We start from the raw sequence: 22,400 nt of genomic DNA, 5'->3' as shown, positions 1-22,400 counted from the left end.
GCGGGAAAGCCTGACACTTTGCAAGTGTTAGCTTTCGAATACAACTTTGTCCTGAACGACATTAAAAAGTTTTGTTCTAAAGAAGTAAGGATCCTCTCATCAGGAACAGAGACAGTAATGGGACCCCTCCCTTTTCTGTTTCAGGACATTCACTGAACAATGCCAGGGATACAAGTGCCATGGATACTCTACCGCTAAATGGTAATTTTAACAACAGCTACTCACTGCGCAAGGGGGACTATAATGACAGCGTGCAGGTTGTGGACTGTGGACTAAGTCTGAATGATACCGCTTTTGAGAAGATGATCATTTCAGAATTAGTGCACAACAACCTACGGGGCAGCAGCAAGGCTCACAACCTCGAGCTCACACTACCAGTCAAGCCTGTGATTGGAGGGAGCAGCAGCGAAGATGATGCTATTGTGGCAGATGCTTCATCTCTAATGCATGGTGACAATCCTGGACTGGAGCTCCATCACAAAGAACTCGAGGCCCCACTCATCCCTCAGAGGACTCACTCCCTTCTGTACCAACCCCAGAAGAAAGCGAAGCCCGAGGGGACTGACAGTTACGTATCCCAGCTGACAGCCGAGGCCGAGGACCATCTCCAGTCCCCCAACAGAGACTCCCTGTACACAAGCATGCCCAACCTTAGGGACTCTCCCTATCAGGAGAGCAGCCCCGACATGGAAGAAGACCTGTCTCCATCCCGGAGGAGTGAGAACGAGGACATCTACTATAAGAGCATGCCAAACCTTGGAGCTGGCCACCAGCTTCAGATGTGCTACCAGATCAGCAGGGGCAATAGCGATGGTTACATAATCCCCATTAACAAAGAAGGGTGTATTCCAGAAGGAGACGTCAGAGAAGGACAAATGCAGCTGGTGACAAGTCTCTAATAGTGCCACTAAGGAATTCCAGAGGCCACATGCAAGTAGTGAATACAGACAGACTCCATTGGCCCTATGCAGCTCCCTCAAACTCCACGTGAAGCGATGGCCCTGTTGACCTGTGGTTCTCCAGTGTAAAAAAAAAAAAAAAAACGATGACTGAACCTTGCAGTTCTGTGAATTTTTATAAAACATAAAAAAACTTTGTATATACACAGAGTATACTAAAATGAATTATTTGTTACAAAGAAAAGAGATGCCAACCAGGTATTTTAAGATTCTGCTGCTGTTTAGAGAAATTGTGACACAAGCAAAACAGAACTTTCCAGCCATTTTACTGCAGCAGTTTGTGAACTAAATTTGTAAATATGGCTGCACCATTTTTGTAGGCCTGCATTGTATTATATACAAGGCGTAGGCTTTAAAATCCTGTGGGACAAATTTACTGTACCTTACTGTTCCTGACAAGACTTGGAAAAGCAGGAGAGATATTCTGCAGCAGTTTGCAGTTGACTGCAAACCTTTTACATTAAGGCAAAGATTGAAAACATGTTTAACCACTAGCAATCAAGCCACAGGCCTTATTTCATATGTTTCCTCAACTGTACAATGAACTCTTCAAAAATGGCTAAAGAAATTATATTTTGTTCTATTGCTAGGGTAAAATAAATACATTTGTGTCCAACTGAAATAGAATTGTCATTAAAAATAATTTTAAAGAGTTTGAAGAAAATATTGTGAAAAGCTCTTGGTTGCACATATGTTATGAAATGTTTTTTCTTACACTTTGTCATGGTAAGTTCTACCCATTTTCACTTATTTTCCACTGTATACAGTGTTCTGCTTTGACATGTTAGTCCTTATTCTTACATTTAAATTTCTTATTGCCAAAAGAGCGTGTTTTATGGGGGGAAAAACTCTTTGAAGCCAGTTATGCCATGCCTTGCACAAATGTGGTGAAATCTAGAAAAGGTTGTGTGTCACCCCTCTGTTTGTTCTTGAACAGGGGTCAGCGAGGGCACTGGGCACTTCTCACAAACTTTCTAGTGAACAAAAGGTGCCTATTCTTTTTTAAAAAATGAAATAAAACATAAATATTACTCTTCCATATTCCTTCTGCCTATATTTAGTAATTAATTTATTTTATGATAAAGTTCTAATGAAATGTAAATTGTTTCAGCAAAATTCTGCCTTTCTTTTCATCCCTTTGTGTAAACCTGTTAATAATGAGCCCATCACTAATATCCAGTGTAAAGTTTAACACGGTTTGACAGTAAATAAATGTGAATTTTTTCAAGTAGCTAATGTGCCCTTTTATGTATGACATATAATTGGCTTTAATATATGAATACTTTGCCACCCAGCTCACCTTGGGTATACTAGGTCCTTTCACAGTATAACCCACGAATATGCAAAAGAATACACTTCAGCTGCCTGATGGCTCTATATGCTGAAAAGAATATATTTGTATTCTAATTGCCAATTACCAATGCACGAAATCTGGCAGATAGGTTTCAGTAGGGAAGTACTGAAAGTACTTACGTTTGTTGCATTGCAGCAGAGCCAAAACAAGTAAAAATGAAAAAAGATGCATTGGAAGTTCTCTACATCTTTAAAAAAAAAACACAACAACTTTTCAGCAGTATTGAGAAGAAAATTCTAAAACGTACTTTTAGAGTGTGAAGATTATAAGCATTGCTATAGGCAGCTATGGATGATAATGTTTTTTATCATGGAAGGGTTCAAAAATCATATAATTGAATCTCATCAAATAGATTTTTCCTGTCTACATCATCAGCATTTATACCAAATTCTTCTAGTTCTCTCAAGTGCTTCCACCAAGTTAGAAATCTCTTTATTTCATGTGGACACGCTTAGTCATGCCTATTTAAAAAAAGTAATAAGAAAAACATTTTAAAGTATACTTATTTAAATGTGACTGTAGTAAGGTAGATACTATATAATAAAATATTATCAATATTTAGTAGGGTCACAATGGAGCAGTGTATTCACATATGGTTAATTCCTAACATGTTGGAAATTGACCATAAAAACTATATTAATATTTAAACAGATTTAACAGTCCTCTGAGAAGGGTGTTCATAGTTCATTGGGTAAAATTCTGCAGGAATTTATAAACCTTATCTGCTAGAAGAGGACATTATATAATCAAGCATTTTAATTTTCTGCTTTGTTATATATTATCCTGTGCAAGCGTGAAATTTTACAGTTAATATGATCTATACTTGCTGGTATACAGGCCAGCTATGGTTAGGTTGGTTCAGTGATGAGTTGCCAAAAAAAGGCAGCACTGATCATTCAATTCAAAGTATTTCTCTTGAGGCTGTTCTAAAACTTGTATGACGTGAACTAGTGCAGAAGTATTTGGTACCTAAATGGTAATGTTCTCTTCAGCATAGATAATTTACAAGTCTTCATATTAGAGAATACAATTTGGAAGCTATCATTCATCTTTGCTGCTGAAAGAATCTCTTTAAAATGAATTTTCTTTTTAAAATATATAAATGTTGCCTAAGATTCTATCCAGGATTCCCCCTAGTACAGATTAATTTCTTAGGTTTAAAATTATTAATCTATTTACTGATGTATTATCAACCCAGTAGTTTCTTTGGGTCTGTCCAGACTTCACCTGGATATACAATTTACACATTCTTAATTGTTTCTCTTTGTGGTAGTAAAAACTGTGAATTTTTAGAAAGTCACATTATTATACCTTAACTCAGGGACAGTTACTCAACTGGCCTATTAATAAGGAATGGTTTTTATTTATTTTAGATTTGGCTTGATAAATGTTAGTCCAGATTGATCACTTATTTTAAACTATAGGCTTGTGTTTGTTCTCTTCACCAATAGAAAAAAATTATTGCTTATACATCTGTATATATTCATCTTGTAGGCTTTCAAAATTATTTATGTGGAAGACAATTCCTTAAAGTCCATAAATTAGTTAAATATGTCAGCAGCTCAACTCATCCACATTCATTTGAGCATAATTATATATATTAACCAGAAAAACAACAGCAACAATTATTTGACAGAAAGTCACTGTCACTATGCTTTCCCCTTGGAAGAAGCATCAGACACAAGTTCACTGCCCAATATTAAGAGAAAAATTCGTGTGCACTTGTTATATGGGTGTATTCAGGATGTCTGATTTATGTATGTATTTAAATGATAAATGAGAAAATGTAATTTTCCATCAATTCAATTTTGAACCTCACACTTAAGGCTGACCTTTAAGATGTTCTCGTGGGATAGAGTGTTTTGTAAAAAACTTGAACTTAGTAAAATTTTTATTGCAGTTATACCCTTCTAAGTAGAAAAACTTAAAAGAAAGCATACAAGTTGAATTTCTGAAATGAAACAGCTCTTCATATTTTATTGATACTGAAATTTTCTTTAAAGGCAATAATCCCTGCAGTGTTTTAAAAATAAAACTTAGTACCAAGATTTCACATGGTTCTGCGTTCCACATATTTCTCTTTCCATGAAATTGTTGTGTTAAATCTCAAACAGTATGGAAAGTTGAATATAGATGAACATTGCTTCACTGGGTAATACAATTAGCATGCTTTTTGGTGAAAATCATATGCTTCCTGCTAGTGAGTATCACGTTGATTGTGAATAGTCCTTCAATAGCATGTGTTGGCAGCCTGGAGCATTAGTGCTCAAGGATGAGTGAATACTAGTGGGTTTGGAGGTTAACTTATGACAATCCTAATTATCATTTGAAAGGTATAAGATGCAAATTTTCTGTCATGTCACTCTGAGTCTTTCTCCAAACGATTGTAGACACATTATGTTAGCTAAATGCACCAAACAGAAAAACTTGAATGTTTAAAGATACCACATTTTTAACCACCATGTATTTTGTGCACTTTACTAGTACTTTGTTCCAAAATATATGGGGACTAATGGAAATTCCTGGACATTATCCAAGTTCATTTCAAGGCACTATGGGCACTGAGCTTTCAAGACCACATATCTCTATCAGAGGGCATTAATAAGAAGCTGTAAGTGCACCATGTAATTAGACTAATTAAATATACTGTGTTTTTCAAATATTGGCAATAGACCACCCCTCATCTCTTAATAAGGCTTTTTTTTTTTGAGTCTCCATCACTCTCTTGGTCGCATTACTGTTCACTGAGTGTGAAGTTTCTCAGAAAGAAGCCTGCAGACGTCATTTGACTTTTAAAGCCTATTGTTTTAACTTGTATATTTTTTTCTGAATTCATGCATTGTGAAATGCTGTTAGGTATGCTGGTACTAACATTATAAATCACTCTATGAAATAAGAAACAACAAAACAGGAAACTCAATATAACAGAGCTAACCAAACCCTTTACTATGGAAAAAAAAATTGCCCCATGAGTCTTTCACACGTTTTGCTTCTACGTGTTTATTAAAGCTCTTAGAAATGTTTAAAAAGCATAGTTAATCTTAAGTAAACCAGTGTTGGGTGAGAATAAGAGACTAGTGATGAATGATCAATTTTTGAGTGGTTTACTGAATATATTTTTCATAAGCATTTTTAAATTGTATGTCAGAACTAAGCTTTTAAAAAGCATTTTGGCAGTCACAGCAACATGGCTTTTTTGTTTGATAGTATTAGGCAAAAAATGACTAATCTTTTGTTCTTTTCTTAGAAAACTGACAGCTACTATATAGAACACCTAGGAACAATGATAGGTATCAGAGATATTGATTAGATGAAAGACTCATTTATGTTTCTCTCCTGAAATATCAATCTTAATAAACAGATGGCTTTTAACCAAAACATAGCAGTAGTACATAGTAAAGCCTTTTAACACTATAATAAAGAAGCTACAAAACAAAATTGCTGCCTAATTTTTAAAGATATCTCAGACTAAATGATTTTGTCCCATTTAATACTGCATACTCCCATAATACTCCCATAATATTCCAACAAGATTTAAAGTACTAGCACCTACCATTTAATAAATGCTTCATACATGCCATACTCTGAACTACTTACTTTAAAAACTAAATACTTTGCAGTTAATATATTGCAGTTAATCCTCTTAACAATCCTCTGAGAAGGGCGCTCATTACCCACTTTTGCAAAAGAAGAAAAGTAATTTGCTCAAGGCCTCTCAGCTGGCGATGGCCGACCTGCACAAGCATCTGTTTGGCCCCAGAGTTTGAGCGTCTAACCAACATGTACCACCTCTGGTTTCACTCAGGGTCCCAAGCATATTTCTTGTTCCTCGTGGACTGTTTCTCTGCTGGTAGTTAGAGAAGTTTGTTTGTTTTGAATCCATAGAGTTATAAAAGAAATGCAGTAAAAAAAAAAAAAAGTCAATTTAAATAGGTCAAAGAGTTTCAGAGGAAGATACCCCGCTAAAAGATAATTATTTACCTCAGATTTTAGAAGTGGGGCTGTTAGCTGGGTGGTAGTCAGATGTAGTTTATTAGTTACTGATTTGCTCGCTGTGGAACTAACTGAAAAGACAGTCATGAAGCAGTTGTAGTAGGAAAAAAAAAAAAAATCACAAGATTTTGAGTCAGGATGTTACATTTTTAATCCTTACCTGACCAATAAAATAACACTGGTTTACGCAATGTGATCAATAACCACAAAAAATGAGAAACAATTTATTCATGTACATGCTTTTTTATTTCACAGCTGAGCCATAACTATAATGGAAAAGGCATGTGAAAAATCACAATATTTGATTTCAGTTCTTTTAAAAATTAATATTTGTGTTAAATAGTGTGTGTGTTTGAGAGAGGGTGCGTATGTGTGCATTTCAAACAGGACATTTCAAGTTCATAGTCTAACTTTTTAACATTTGGCTAGAGACCTTTCCTGTGAACAGTGAAGTGTTTGGACTAAAATAGTGTGTGTGTGTATATATATATATATATATATATTTTTTTTTTTTTTCCCCCCAAAAAAAGTGTTCTGCAGAGCCTTGGAATTAAGTGTGTCGAGCTCAGGACAAGCAGATTAGGGATTCTCTGTGAGTTAAATTGTTGCCTGTCCTTTAACGACAGGCATTATACTGAGCTTTATGATTTATTGCATTTGTTGTCACAGCTATGGAGGGTAAGTGTTTTTACAAGTGAGGAAGCTGAGCCCTTACGTACGTCACCTTAACCGACTGCACAGCTGTGGGTGAGAACTGGACCTTCGCTGGGTGCCCAAGCCAGGCTCCTCCGGATTCTGCCTCTGGGGAGCGCCTGGCCCACCCAGGTTCCCTGGGGCTCTCCAACAGTCAGGCTCTCCACACAAAGATGTGTGTTCCCACTTTCTCAGGAACTGCTCATTACCTAGCTGGCTCTGGGGGATGGTGATAAGGGAGGCAGCACGGGGGACAGGAGACCTTGTGCTGTGGGTTCCTACCCCTTGCCTTAGCCGCTGCAGCTGAGGACTGTCTGTCTGCACAGCCTGGCTGGGCCTTGCTTCTGTCCCTGGCTCCTTCCTGTCCCCCTTTATTTCCTTCTCTCCTCTTCAAGTTTTTTGTTTTTAGCCTTTTTTCTTACTAGAATGTATTCTAGTCTGGATTTCCTCTTTCATCACATTGGCTTCTGGTTCTTTTAAAAATCTGGCTTTTTTAAAATATCCCATATGTTTTATATTATTTTTTAGTCTTAACCGTTATTCTTTATTGGAATATAAGGTTGTTTACATTCAAGTTTCTCCTCAATTTTACTTTTCAGTTTCCTTCTAGTTTTCCTCTTACACTTCACATTCTTTAAAAATTTTGAAAATCCCTATTTCTTTTTTATTTTTCTTTCTTTCCTTTTTTCTTTTTCAATAGCAAGAGTTATAACCGCAAAGATAGTAGCACTGAAAAAGTCTCCAGTATTTCAGTCTTACTTGTTATTATATATTTATCCCAGTTTTAGTGTTCATTTTATATGGTAAGATATTCATATAAATAATTTAATGAAGTAGAGGTATTAATGGTTATGGAAACTTTGGATTCACATAGACATAGGTTTAAGCCTTTGCTCTCTCTTGGGCAAGTTACTTAACCTCTCTCAAATTGTTTCCTCCTCCGTAAAATTGGAATCAGCCTACCTTGCCAAGGGTTGCTGTGCGGATTAGAAGTAATGTATGTAAAGTGCCTTAGCACAGCTCTTGGCATGTGATAGGCACTCAATAGATAGTAGCTTTTTTTTTTTTCTTTCAGAAGATACTGTGAGTAGCATAAACATCTCATGACTTTGAGTTTTGTAAAAGTAATCAGTCATCAGGACTTCAACTGGATTGTCATTATCTGCCTCAAGCCATGTGGACAGGCTATATCAGTAACACTTTCATGAACAATGCAGGTACAGCCACCAGGCTTCCTGCTCCAGGGGATGAATGTAAGGAGCACTCGGGCTGCAGGGATCCAGGTTGATGAGAGCCAAGGAAATGGGTCTCTTGGAATATTATTATATTTTAGTTAATTAAGAAATATTTATCTTATGCAAAGAAGTTTATCATTCGGTTTTTCTACTTTTCCAGTTTCTCTTTTGCCTTGTCATTCTTTCTTACAAAGTAATAGACAAGTCTCTTGCTTTTCCTTAATAAATACTGATTAAGTATTTACTACATGTTCATGCATAAAAGTGGTAGAACACAGAAGTGAAGGATGTCCCTGCCCTTAAATTAATGATGTTGATAACTAGTATATATTGATCTGTACCTACTGTTTGCAAAGTTCTGAATTTAAACCCTTCATGAATATTATTTCATTTTAATTATAATTTTTATAATAATTCCATGGCATAAAAGCTATTATTGTCTACATTTTATAAGTGAGTAAAGTGAGGCTTAGTATAATGAAGTAACATGCTTGAAAATTAAAGGGATATTTAAAAGGATAATTACAACACAATAAGATAAAAATATAACTATTGTGTACTTTGAAAAAATCTTTGTTGAAGAGCTAGTACTGGAGGTGTGTTTAGAAGGATAAGAAGAGTTTGCTAAGAGAACATAGTACAAAGTGTTCTAGATGGATGGAAAATTGTGTGAAAGGCAAACAGGTTTGAAAAGGCAGGAGGTGATTTGAGTGAGAAGTTCAGTGAGGCTGGAAAAGTATAATGTTGTGTACCGAAAGTCTGGGATGATAGATTAAGGCCAGATTGAGAGGGGCCTGGAATACCCTGTGGGTGCTGAATCTGATGTCTGCTATTTTATGCCCGTGTTGAAAGAAAGAAAGGGAATTAGTACTAGTGTACAGTGAGTTCTCTTATGTGCTTTATTTATATTATTCATGCCTTATTTATTATACAGTATTTCACTTAATTTTCACAGTCATACAAGGAAGTAGTCCATTGTTACCATCATCATCTTTACTTAAAATATACAAATTACAATGGTAGCTCTTTCCAAATGTTGACAAAATGAGCACACCAATGTAATTAATACCCAGAACAGAAAACAGTATGGAAGAGCAGAAGCTGCCTTGTTTTCTCTTCCAAGCATTAAACCCCCAAGAGTAATGCTACCTGACTTCTCACACCATCAATTAACCTTGACAGTTTTTAAGTGTTATAAAGTGGAATATTGCAATATATAATATTTTATGTGGTTTCCTTTGTTCAACACAATGCTTGTGAAGTACATTCATGCAGCTGTAGTCCATTCCTTTTCATTGCTGCATAATGTTCCCTTGATGACTATATCATAAATGATTCATCCAGCTTAAGAGTAGTTATTTTTATCTGTCTTTCACAAATGATTAAACTTGGAAAGTTAAGTAATGAGTTTTAAATCACAGAGCTAGAGAGAGCCAGAACTAAGAACTGGATCCAGTATCTTATTCTAAAGCCCAAAGGGCAATAAAATAGGGAATTTGAAACATCCAATCTCTAGGTGACAATAATTGATTGAATGCATTACACAATAATTTATCATTTTCAGGTGCTTTTCTAGTTGCTGAGGGCATAGTAAGGAACAGAGCAGCCTCCATCCTAATAAACTTTTAGAGCAGAAGATAACATCAGCCACCAAAAAGTACTATGAAGAAGATAAACAAATATAGAATGCCGAGTGTCTGTATAGCAGTCCCTGTTCTAGGCATTTTGTCTGTATTACTTCATGCAATTTCAAAACACATTCAAGAGATAGGTACCATAGGTGTTCTCATGACCCTAATTTTACAGATGAGGATACTGAAGCATGGGCTTCCCAGTGGCTCTGCAGTAAAGAATCCTGTCAACACAGGAGACATGAGTTCCATCCCTGGTTCGGGAAAATCCTCTGCGGAAGGGCATAGCAACCCATTCCAGTATTCTTGTCTGGGAAATCCCATGGACAAAGAAGCCTGGTAGGCTATAGTCCATGGGGTCACAAAAAGGTCAGAAATGACTTAGCAACTAAACAACACAATGCTGAAGCATGGAGAGCCCAAGTACCCTGTCTGTACCCCAAGTTAGTAAACAGAGGAATCAGGGTTCAAATCCAGACAGTTTGGCTCCAGGGCTTGTGCACATAACACAGTGATCTGAAGGGTGAATGACAGAGAACTCTACAGCAAGAAGGCGGGGAGAGGGAGGGTGCTGGGAAAGCCTGCCTGTGAAGGCCCTGCCAATATGAAGACCTGGCTGGTGAGAAGAAGGTATTTGGTTGAAGATCTTGATGTTATGTGTGAGAGGTGATCTCACACATAAGGAGCAGAAGTCAAAAGGTTCTGAATGAGGGATGAGCTTGGAGTGTTTAAGTTCAAAAAGGAGGAAAATGAAGGGAACTGAGATCCTGGCCGATTCCAAGCTGGGAACTATAGAGACGTGGGTTGAAATACCACGTTCACATTTTTCTAGGTGGTGTTTTTCTATGTTGCTGTTTCCTAATCAACTGCACTGGTCTCTTCTGAAGAATAAATGTAGTGAGTTCAGTTCAGTCGCTCAGTCGTGTCCGACTCTTTGCGACCCCAAGAATTGCAGCACCCCCAGCCTCCCTGTCCATCATCAACTACCGAAGTTCACTCATACTCATATCCATCAAGTTGGTGATGCCATCCAGCCATCTCATCCTCTGTCGTCGCTTCTCCTCTTAACTCCAATCCCTCCCAGCCTCAGAGTCTTTTCCAATGAGTCAACTCTTCACATGAGGTGGTCAAAGTATTGGAGTTTCAGCTTTAGCATCAGTCCTTCCAATGAACACCCAGGACTGATCTCCTTTAGAATGGACTGCTTGGATCTCCTTGCAGTCCAAGGGACTCTCAAGAGTCTTCTCCAACACCACAGCTCAAAAGCATCAATTCTTTGGCGCTAAGATTTCTTCACAGTCCAACTCGTACATCCATACATGACCACTGGAAAAACCATAGACTTGACTAGATGGACCTTTGTTGGCAAAGTAAAAATCTCTGCTTTTTAATATGCTCTCTAGGTTGGTCATAACTTTTCTTCCAAGGAGGAAGCATCCTTTAATTTCATGGCTGCTGTCACCATCTGCAGTGATCTTTGAGCCCCCAAAAATAAAGTCTGACACTGTTTCCACTGTTTTCCCATCTATTTCCCATGAAGTGATGAGACCGGATGCCATGATCATTGTTTTCTGAATGTTGAGCTTTAAGCCAATTTTTTCATTCTCCTCTTTCAGTTTCATCAAGAGGCTTTTTGGTTCCTCTTCACTTTCTGCCATAAGGGTGGTGTCATCTGCATATCTGAGGTGATTGATATTTCTCCCGGCAATCTTAATTCCAGCTTGTGCTTCTCCCAGCCCAGCGTTTCTCGTGATGTACTCTGCACATAAGTTAAATAAGCAAGGTGACAATATATAGCCTTGACGTACTCCTTTCCTATTTGAAACCAGTCTGTTGTTCCATGTCCAGTTCTAACTGTTGCTTCCTGACCTGCATACAGATTTCTCAAGAGGCAAGTCAGGTGGTCTGGTATTCCCATCTCTTTCAGAATCTTCCACAGTTTATTGTGAGCCACACAGTTAAAGGCTTTGGCATAGTCAATAAAGCACAAATCGATGTTTTTCTGGAACTCTCTTGCTTTTTCCATGATCCAGCGGATGTTGGCAATTTGATCTCTGGTTCCTCTGCCTTTTCTAAAACCAGCTTGAACATCTGGAAGTTCACGGTTCACTTATTGCTGAAGCCTGGCTTGGAGAATTTTGAGCATTACTTTACTAGCATGTGAGATGAGTGCAATTGTGTGGTAGTTTGAGAATTCTTTGGCATTGCCTTTTTGGGATTGGAATGAAAACTGAGCTTTTCCAGTCCTGTGGCCACTGCTGAGTTTTCCAAATTTGCTCACAAATTGAGTGTAGCACTTTCACAGCATCATCTTTCAGGATTTGAAACAGCTCAACTGGAATTCCATCACCTCCACTAGCTTTGTTTGTAGTGATGCTTTCTAAGGCCCACTTGACTTCACATTCCAGGATGTCTGGCTCTACATGAGTGATCACACCATCGTGATTATCTTGGTTGTGAAGATCCTTTTTGTATGGCTCTTCTGTGTATTCTTGCCACCTCTTCTTAATATCTTCTGCTTCTGTTAGGTCCATACCATTACTGTCCTTTATCGAGCCTATCTTTGCATGAAATGTTGCCTTGGTATCTCTCATTTTCTAGAAGAGATCTCCAGTCTTTCCCATTCTGTTGTTTTCCTCTATTTCTTTGCATTGATCACTGAGGAAAGCTTTCTTATCTCTCCTTTCTCATCTTTGGAACTCTGCACTCAGATACTTGTATCTTTCCTTTTCTTCTTTGCTTTTGGCTTCTCTTCTTTTCACAGCTTTTGTAAGGCCTCCCCAGACAGCCATTTTGCTTTTTTGTGTTTTGTTTCCAAGGGGATGGTCTTGATCCCTGTCTCCTGTACAGTGTCACCAACCTCCATCCATAGTTCATCAGGCACTCTGTTCGATCTAGTCCCTTAAATCTACTTCTCATTTCCACTGTATAATCATAACAGATTTGATTTAGGTCATACCGGGATGGTCTGTTGGTTTTCCCCATTTTCTTCAATTTCAGTCTGAATTTGGCAATAAGGAGCTCATGATCTGAGCCACAGTCAGCTCCTGGTCTTGTTTTTGCTGACTGTATAGAGCTTCTCCATCTTTGGCTGCAAAGAATATAATCAATCTGATTTTGGTGTTGACCATCTGGTGATGTCCATGTGTAGAGTCTTCTCTTGTGTTGTTGGAAGGTGGTGTTTGATATGACCAGTGTGTTCTCTCGGCAAAACTCTATTAGCCTTTGCCCTGCTTCATTTTGTACTCCAAGGCCAAATTTGCCTGTTACTCCAGGTGTTTCTTGACTTCCTACTTTTGCATTCCAGTCCCCTATAATGAAAAAGACATCTTTTTTGGGTGTTAGTTCTAAAAGGGCTTGTAGGTCTTCATAGAACCATTCAACTTCAGCTTCTTCAGCATTACTGGTTGTGGCATAGGCTTGGATTACTATGATATCGAATGTTTTGCCTTGGAAATGAAGAGATCATTCTGTCGTTTTTGAGATTTCATCCAAGTACTGCATATCAGACTCTTTTGTTGACCGTGATGGCTACTCCATTTCTTCTAAGGGATTCCTGCCCACAGTAGTAGATATAATGTTCATCTGAGTTAAATTCACCCATTCCAATCCATTTTAGTTCGCTGATTTCTAGAATGTCGATGTTCACTCTTGCCATCTCCTGTTTGACCACTTCCAATTTGCCTTGATTCATGGACCTGACATTCCAGGTTCCTATGCAATATTGCTCTTTACAGCAACGGACCTTGCTTCTATCACCAGTCACATTCACAACTGGGTATTGTTTTTGCTTTGGCTCCATCCCTTCATTCTTTCTGGAGTTATTTCTTCACTCATCTCCAGTAGCATACTGGGCACCTATCGACCTGGGGATTTCCTCTTTCAGTATCCTATCATTTTGCCTTTTCATACTGTTCATGGGGTTCTCAAGGCAAGAATACTGAAGTGGTTTGCCATTCCCTTCTCCAGTGGACCACATTCTGTCAGACCTCTCCACCATGACCTGCCCGTCTTGGGTGGCCCCACAGGGCATGGCTTAGTTTCATTGAGTTAGACAAGGCTGTGGTCCGTGTGATTAGATTGGCTAGTTTTCTGTGATTATGGTTTGTGTGTCTGCCATCTGCTGCCTCTCGCAACACCTACATTCTTATTTGGGTTTCTCTTACCTTGGACATTTGGTATCTGTTCACCGCTGCTCCAGCAAAGCGCAGCCGCTGCTCCTTATGTTGGACAAGGGGTATCTCCTTACGGCCGCCCCTCCTGACCTTGGATGTGGAGTAGCTCCTCTGGCCCAGCTGCACCCACGCAGCCACCACTCCTTGGACATGGGGTGCTCCTCTCAGCCGCCGCCCCAACCTCGGTCGTGGGGTAGCTCCTCCCAGCCTCCGCCCCTGACCTTGGTCATGGGGTAGCTCCTTTCGGCCACTGCCCCTCACCTTGGGCAAGGGGTAGTTCCTCTTGGCCACGTTTCTGAGTGGTCCATTGCAGCCGGCAGCTTCTGCCACACGGTAGTAAGACACAAATAGAAAAGGCAAGTTCTTATATTTAATCTCAATCAGTCATTTGCTTAAAGCAATCCAATGACCCATCAATTATTAAAACCTTTGATAAAACAAGTCATAGTCATGGATTCTCTGCTATTTGCTATAGAATTACCTGGAATTATCAAGAAAAAATATCTTTGATGAGGTAAATGTTGAACCGTCACATAAAAACTTAGAGTCTGACAAGACAAGTAGTAAGTGTTCAAAACTTTGTTTTTTCTTGTCCTTGCTCTCCCAGGACAACAAGAACAGCCATTTCTACGCCTACAGTGATGTGCAACCAAGAACTGTTGGACGTGTCAATAGCTTGTGAAAGAATGTGACTGACTCATAGTTTCTAGGAATTTCCTGCCTGCTCTTTGTCATTACTGATTGCAAAGCACCACCTGGGATTTGCATCATCACAAAGGGCATCTCAGTTCAGAATCCTTTCCACGTTCAGGTAGCAGATGTGATAAGGGTCAGAAAGAAAGGAGAAAAGGACAGAAAGAGCAGGAGGCCCAGTGAATCTTTACCAGGACAGGGCTGAAGCCCCAAATTGCTAGGAGTCTTTCTGGGTGTGTTTCAAAGGAGAATACTGCCTCTATTTGGGAGTTCTTACTTTTGAGACAGGATGCACTGTTTCAAGGTGAGACAAAGTTATGTGCTGCTGGTTGGGTGAACCTGTTCTAATTATATGCCTCCTTGATTGTTGTTCAGCAGGTTGATTAGAATCATATTCAAGACATTTGTAGATCATAGTTCCTGGACACTTCTGTAAGTTAGCAAATCAAGTGTGATTTATCCCTGGAATTATTGGTTAGGGATGGCTTCTTTTTCTCAATGCATGTTCTCTCTAGCTTATAATTTTAATTAGTGCTTGCTCCCAGTTCACACCGAGAATAGGGATGATTGTCAATCCGGTACTGAAGTACAGCCTGAGCTTGTAATGCAGCTTTGACTTCAGCATTCAGATTCCTTAATCAATGTGGGATGTAGGATACGGGAAATTGCTGAATTAAAGTCCCAGTGCAATAGGAAACTGACTAGCCCTTCTATTTAGGAGGTGAACTAGATTTCTGATAGGCAAAGCTGAATTTTACAATCCAGGTATCCTTATCTACCAGGCCCAATTCTGGGTAGATCTTCCTCTCCTTGCAGTCTGACCCAACTGCACGTGACTAGAGCCCCAGAGGGCCCAATGCCACTGGGGAACTCTGCTGTCAGCCTTTGCTGTTGCTTGCAGCTTCTGAAGAAGGTAAATCGTGGCCATCACTGGGGCAGCTTTTGCTGCATAGATTGCTTCCTTATCTTTCCACCTGCCGCACAGAGACATCACATGTTCTCCTTTTTTTCTTTTACACTTGGGGAAGCAAGCAGAGCCTTCCTTGGTATTTCTCTTATCTTTTGTGGCAAATGTCTGGGTAAGAGGGAAGTACAATTTCTTCATGAAAATGTAAAATAACTACAGAAAACCTCCTTTGAATTTCTGATTATCCTCTTTCTACCCAAGATAATACCGTATTGTTTCTTGAAAGACCTAGTATCTTGAACAAGATAATTATATTCCTCCCAATATTCAAGTAGAATTTTCCCTCTGTGAAATACAAGAGAGCTACCTATTTCAGAAAGATTTAAGTTCAAATTTAATCACTCCGTCTCTTAACTTCAAGTGAAATTTAATTATCATCGCCTCAACATACATCGACTAATATACAAACGGTGCCAATGAGAGCAGAAAAGTGAGAATGTATGCTGAAGAAAAATAAAACAGCTGAGAGGAGTTTGATGGAAGTTTGAAAGTTTCAAGAATGCAATCTGTTTCATTGAGTTCAAGCTCTTTTCTTCCTGAAAATGCAATTGGTATTAAAATATAATATTGCTTGGCAGTACAAGTATGAATATTTAACAGTAACAAGTTGATGCACTGTAAATGTTCCTCGACCCAGCTTTAACAGAATTGTGTAAGGAAGACTTTCATGAAATGAAAGGAGATGTTTGAAATGACATAGAATATCCTTGAGGATTTTTAACACCCACTAAATCTTAGAGATGACTGTTTTATCATAGAGTTGAGCTTTTGACTATCAGAAAACCAGTGTATACTTTTCCCTAAACAAACTGTCCAGGTAAGGAAAGATTTTTTTTCTAACTAAAATGAATGCTTTGATATTTGTTGTATTAGGCAAGCCTCTCCAGAGAAATAGAACCAATAGGATGTGTATATACTATACATAGGAAGAGATTTATTTTAAGGATTAGCTCATGTGGTTGTGGAGGCTGGAAAATCCAAAGTCAACAGGGTGGGCAGGCAACCAGGAGACCCAGGGGAAAGCTGATGCTGCACGTTAAGTCAGAAGGTCATTAGGCTGAAAAATTCCCTCTTGCTCCAGAGAGGTCCATTTATTGCTCTGTTTGCACCTTCAGCTGACGTGGATAGAGCCCACTTCCTTTACTTCTCAGTGACGGCAAAATAAAATTTGAGGGTTAACATTCAAAGGTCTCATGATCTGACCCCACTCGCCCCAGACAAACTGTTGACGTGAGCTCCGTGCCTGCCTCCCACTAGTTTCTAATTAAGTTACTCAGTGTCTCATCCTTAGCCCAGAATGCTTCCCTACCCTAAATCCTGCTCACCATCCTACTTCAGAAGGTTCTCTGACTTCCAGACACCATGATCTACAGTTTAATGAACCCTCCAACCTACTATTATCTGTGCCAGGGATTTTGTTTCAGTATAAGTGAAAATTAAACACTTTAATATCTGTATTTCTTATTTGTGATTTTTAACTCCAATAGAATATAATTTCCATTAGAGCAAGTAGCTTGCCTACCCTTCCTTCCTGGTATCCGAGTTTCTAGCAGAGTTCTTGATGCACACCAAACACACATTAAATATTTGTATATAAGGAACATGCGTACTTATTCACTCAGTCATGTCCAACTCTTTGCAACCCTTTGGACTGTAGCCTCCCAGGACCCTCTGTCCATGGAATTTTTTTTTCAGGCAAGAATACTGGAGTGGGTTGCCATTTCTTCCTCTAAGGGATCTTCCCAATCCAGGGATTGAACTGTGTTTCCTGTGTCTCCTGAATTGCAGGCAGATTCTATACCAGTTGAGAAATTGAGGAAGCCCATATATGGAACATATATATTAATAAACTTTGGTTTCTGGCAGTGGAGGTCTAGATATCCTAAGAGGTTCCCTCACTGAACATAGTTCAAAACATTAAACAAAATATTTAAAATACATGAATGAGCTAGCCAGAAAGTAAAGCAAAAAACTAAGAGAAAGAATCTATAGAGATAAACTCATCCAAGCTGAATGCTTAAAACAAGGGCTAGTACTGAACCTGGGCCATTCAGTTGTCATGGTACACTGAGGACAGGCATCAGAGGCAATGCCCAGGGACCTCTCCTTAGAACGTATGCCAGAATGTATGCCTGCAAGTTTGCTCTTAATGTAGGTTTGCACCTCAAGGTTTTATTGGGAAATCTAAAGTCTGAAATTATTTTAGAATGGGTGTGAGTATATAAAACAATAATGAAAAGTTGATACTCCTTAACTATGCATCCGTGTTCTTTGGAAGGAATGATGCTAAAGCTGAAACTCCAGTACTTTGGCCACCTCATGTGAAGAGTTGACTCATTGGAAAAGACTCTGATACTGGGAGGGATTGGGGGGAGGAGGAAAAGGGGACGACAGAGGATGAGATGACTGGATGGCATCACCAACTCGATGGACGTGAGTTTGAGTGAACTCCGGGAGTTGGTGATGGACAGGAAGGCCTGGCATGCTGCGATTCCTAGGGTCACAAAGAGTTGGACATGACTGAGTGAATGAACTGAACTGAACTGAAACCACTCAGAACCACTTAGAACAGCTTATCGTATACTGTTTGGGCATTGCTTTTGGATGTGGCTTGAGAACTAAGTGCACAATTGTTTCTCTTTCCAAATCCATCAAAGAAAGCAAATAGCAAAGAGAATATTAAAATGACCAGTACATTGCATTCTGGGAGGTACAATGCATATGTACATAAATCATGCACTTTTATAGCCAGAGTCAGGAAGAACCATATCAGTACATCCTGGAAGAAGTTATTTTTCATGAATCACACTGGCCTCCTAGGTGGTGGGAGATGTAAGAGACATGGGTTCGATCCATGAATCAGGAAGATCTCCTGGAGGAGGGCATGGCAACCCACTCCAATATTCTTGCCTGGAGAATCCCATGGACAGAGAAGCCTGGTGGGCTACAGTCCATGGAGTCACAGAGTTGAACACAACTGAAGTGACTTACCAGGCATGCATGCACCAAGCTGAAACAACAAAAGTCCTGGTATTGCCTAATCTTGCCTCAGTCAGCAGAGTTGTTTCTCAAGAATACATGTAATCATTGGGATCTGGGCTAGGAATTATTTGTATCAACCTGTCCACCAACTGAGGAGCTCAAGAAATGGCTTCTAGAAAGGCAAATGATAGTGGTTAGCAGTCATACATGCCAGTGAGCATATGAGAAGAATAATGTCACACTATGATAAAATATTAAAGGAAAAGCAAGCAAAAAAAAAAAAAGGCTTATCTCTTATTTTCAGGTTAAAAAAAACTTTTTTTTATTTTGGCTGTGCTGGGTCTTTGTTGCTGATCAGGCTTTTCTCTAGTTGTGGCAAGAGGGGGCTACTCTCCAGTTGTGCTACATGGGCTTCTCATTGCATCCCCCACATTTGTTGCAGAGAATGGGCTCTAGGGTGCACAGGCTTAAGTAGTTGTGGCACATGGGCTCAATAATTGTGGCTCCCTGGCTCTAGAGCACAGGCTAACAGTTATAGCCCATGAACTTAGTTGCTCCACTTCATGTGAGATCTTCTTGACCCAGGGATAGACCCCATGTCTGGTGCATTGACAGATGGATTCTTTACCACTGAGCTACCAAGGAAGCCCCTTATTTTCAGTTTTGGAAGATGAGAAAAGTTCTGGAGATGGATGGTGGTAATGATTGTTCAGCAATGTGAATCTACTTAATGCCACCGAACTGTATAATTCAAAATGGTGAATGATAAAATATATGTCATGTTATTTTACCATAATTTTCAAAAGTTCTCTGGACTGTTGTTCCATGTTTAATTCCCCATTTATTATAAAAAATCAATTATTTAATTAAACTTTTACCTAACCTATCTACAAATGATATAAAATAGACTCAGAGGCCAATTGAAAGAGTTTTTCCTAAAGCAGACTCTTGGTCTATATAGTACTTTAATGTGTTAAAAAAAAAATCAAAAAATTGTAGGAAATATTTTTACCTTTAGGGGAGAAATGGATAGCATCTCATCTGGGGTGACATGCACAAAACAAACAAAACAAAAGCCTGAACATAAAAGAGTTAAGTATAAAAATTAGGACTTTTTAAGTTTAAAAATGTAGATAAAGAGGTTCAGATATAGAAAGATCTTACAAGAGTATGGGAAATAGCACATAGCCAAGATGGCATCAGTCAGACCCTCTTGCCCCACGTTTTCACACCCTCTTACCTCAAACCTGTAAACAATGACTTTGCATGGTTATGTAGCAGCTGAGATCACTTATAGCTGAGAAAAGAAGAGATGCAAAAGGCAAAGGAGAAAAGAAAAGATATACCCATTTGAATTCAGAGGTCCAAAGAATAACAAGGAAAGATAGGAAAGCCTTCCTCAGTGATCAATGCAGACACGACTGAGCGACTTCACGTTTACTTTTCACTTTCATGCATTGGAGAAGGAAATGGCAACCACTCCAGTGTTCTTGCCTGGAGAATCCCAGGGATGGGGTAGCCTGGTGGGCTGCTGTCTATGGGGTCACACAGAGTTGAACACAACTGAAGCGGCTTAGCAGCATCAGCAGCAGCTTGATAAAACTAGCTCTCATGCTCTATGCTGAAATGGTCCTGTCATGTTACAGAGTCCACTTGCACCTGGGACTTGATTTGTTACAAGATCAAGCAATGGAGCAAATTATTCTCTCCATGAAAAGAACTCTCTGGGGTATGAAAATTAAGTTTTCTCTCAAGGCTCTTATGTATGATCATATAAATTCAGTTCAGTTCAGTCGCTCAGTCATGTCCGACTCTTTGTCACCCCATGACTCACAGCACGCCAGGCCTCCCTGTCCATCACCAACTCCCGGAATTCACTCAGACTCGCGTCCATTGAGTCAGTGATGTCATCCAGCCATCTCATCCTCTGTCGTCCCCTTCTCCTCCTGCCCCCAATCCCACCCAGCCTCAAAGTCTTTTCCAGTGAGTCAGCTCTTCGCATGAGGTGGCCAAAGTACTGGAGTTTCAGCTTTAGCATCATTCCTTCCAAAGAAATCTCAGGGTTGATCTCCTTCAGAATGGACTGGTTGGATTTCCTTGCAGGCCAAGGGACTCTCAAGAGTCTTCTCCAACACCACAGTTCAAAAGCATCAATTCTTCGGCACTCAGCCTTCTTCACAGTCCAACTCTCACATCCATACATGACTACTGGAAAAACCATAGCCTTGACTAGATGGACCTTAGTTGGCAAAGTAATGTCTCTGCTTTTGAATATGCTATCTAGGTTGGTCATAACTTTTCTTCCAAAGATTAAATGAAATAACAATGTGACAGTGCCTAACCCAGGGCCTGATCATGGGGGACATCTCAGCAAATAAAACTCATTATATTAGCAGAACATATAATTGAGAATTGGGAAATATATACTCTTACATTCAAATGTTCAAAGTTGAGCTTATATCGCAGTTTGTGCATCCTCAGTCGTTCAGTCATGTCCCACTCTTTGTGACACTAGGGACTGTAACCCTCCAGGCTCCTCTGTCCATAGCATTTCCCAGCAAGAATACTGAATGGGTTGCCAGTTCCTCCACCAAGGGATCTTCCTGGCCCAGGGATCAAACTCCCATCTCCTGTGTCTCCTGCACTGGCACACAGATTCTTTACCACTGTGCCACCTGGGAAGCCCCCACATTAGTATTACAAATAAAAACATTTAGAGCTTTATTGCAGATAAGGATAATTATGTGCTGGACACTTATTTACTCCTTCGTATTGCTGTAAGGGAGACACCATTATTATCCAGTACAAAGATGTAGAAACTAAGGCACAGGAAGATTATAAGCAATGTGGAATGTGAATAGAAGAGGGGGATGATGCTGTTGGAAAATATTCTGAAGACAAATTGTGGGGGATTTAGGACGCTGTAAGAAAAGTTTGTATTTTATTTTAGGAAGGACTTTGTATGTTTCTGAGGTGAGGAATGACTAACCACAGGTGTTCGTAGAGCCTTGTGTGTAGTTCTTATTCCAGTGGTAAAAGGTGGCAGAGGAGAGAACTTCAGTCTTGAAAGGTTAAAGTGGTTTAGATATTAGGTGGAAGACAGATGAGTGGGAATGAGATTCACAGGATTGGATCGCTAATTGTATGTCCTGGAGAAGCAAAGGGAAGTTGAGGCTAAGTTTCTCTTCATTAATATATATATTTTTTTAAGTAGAAATTTTCATGAATAGTATCCACACATCCGTGACCATAATTTCTGAATTGGATTGGTTATACACATCATTAACTTTTGTAATTTTAATGTTTGTTCAGATCTTAAGATCTTGTCAAAAACCCAGGTCTCTTCGAACATAAAAAACAAAGCCAAGCATACTCTTGAATTTGTGACTAAATGACAAAGATTCAAATAGACTCGGGCAGTTAATCAAATACAGTAGCTCAATAAATGATCCTCAAATGAACGGGTTAAACAGGTAAGCTGTCTCTCCCAGACTATTGTGAATTCCTCTAAAGTTGAGGACTTCTTGGCAAATTTTTGAGCTGAATCAAAAGTTCAAACAACAAAAACACTAGTCATAGTGTGTGTACTGTGCTCATAACTGTCAAGAAGTTTGAAGAAGATAAGAAATTGGAGAATCAGTACTTCCAGTTATGCACTCAAGGAAACAGCACCATACGAATAGGTGGTATGAGCAAAGCAATACAACTCTCAACTTCT

General features: G+C 39.2%; 1 protein-coding gene across 1 annotated transcript in view; it reads left to right on the top strand.

The window, feature by feature from the left end:
- The window catches only part of ADGRL2 (adhesion G protein-coupled receptor L2), a 168,833-nt gene extending 167,414 nt beyond the window's left edge, over positions 1-1,419 (top strand). The window contains exon 24 of the mRNA XM_052637548.1: positions 145-1,419. Within this exon, the coding sequence (XP_052493508.1) occupies positions 145-899 (755 nt within the window). The 3' untranslated portion in view covers positions 900-1,419. The remainder of the gene's footprint in view (positions 1-144) is intronic.
- The last annotated feature ends 20,981 nt before the right edge of the window (positions 1,420-22,400 follow it).

This window comes from Budorcas taxicolor, chromosome 3 (assembly GCF_023091745.1).
Source record: "Budorcas taxicolor isolate Tak-1 chromosome 3, Takin1.1, whole genome shotgun sequence".
Lineage (NCBI taxonomy): Eukaryota > Metazoa > Chordata > Mammalia > Artiodactyla > Bovidae > Budorcas > Budorcas taxicolor.
The sequence above is the reverse complement of the archived record's forward strand: the minus strand, read 5'-3'. Positions and strand labels throughout refer to the sequence as shown.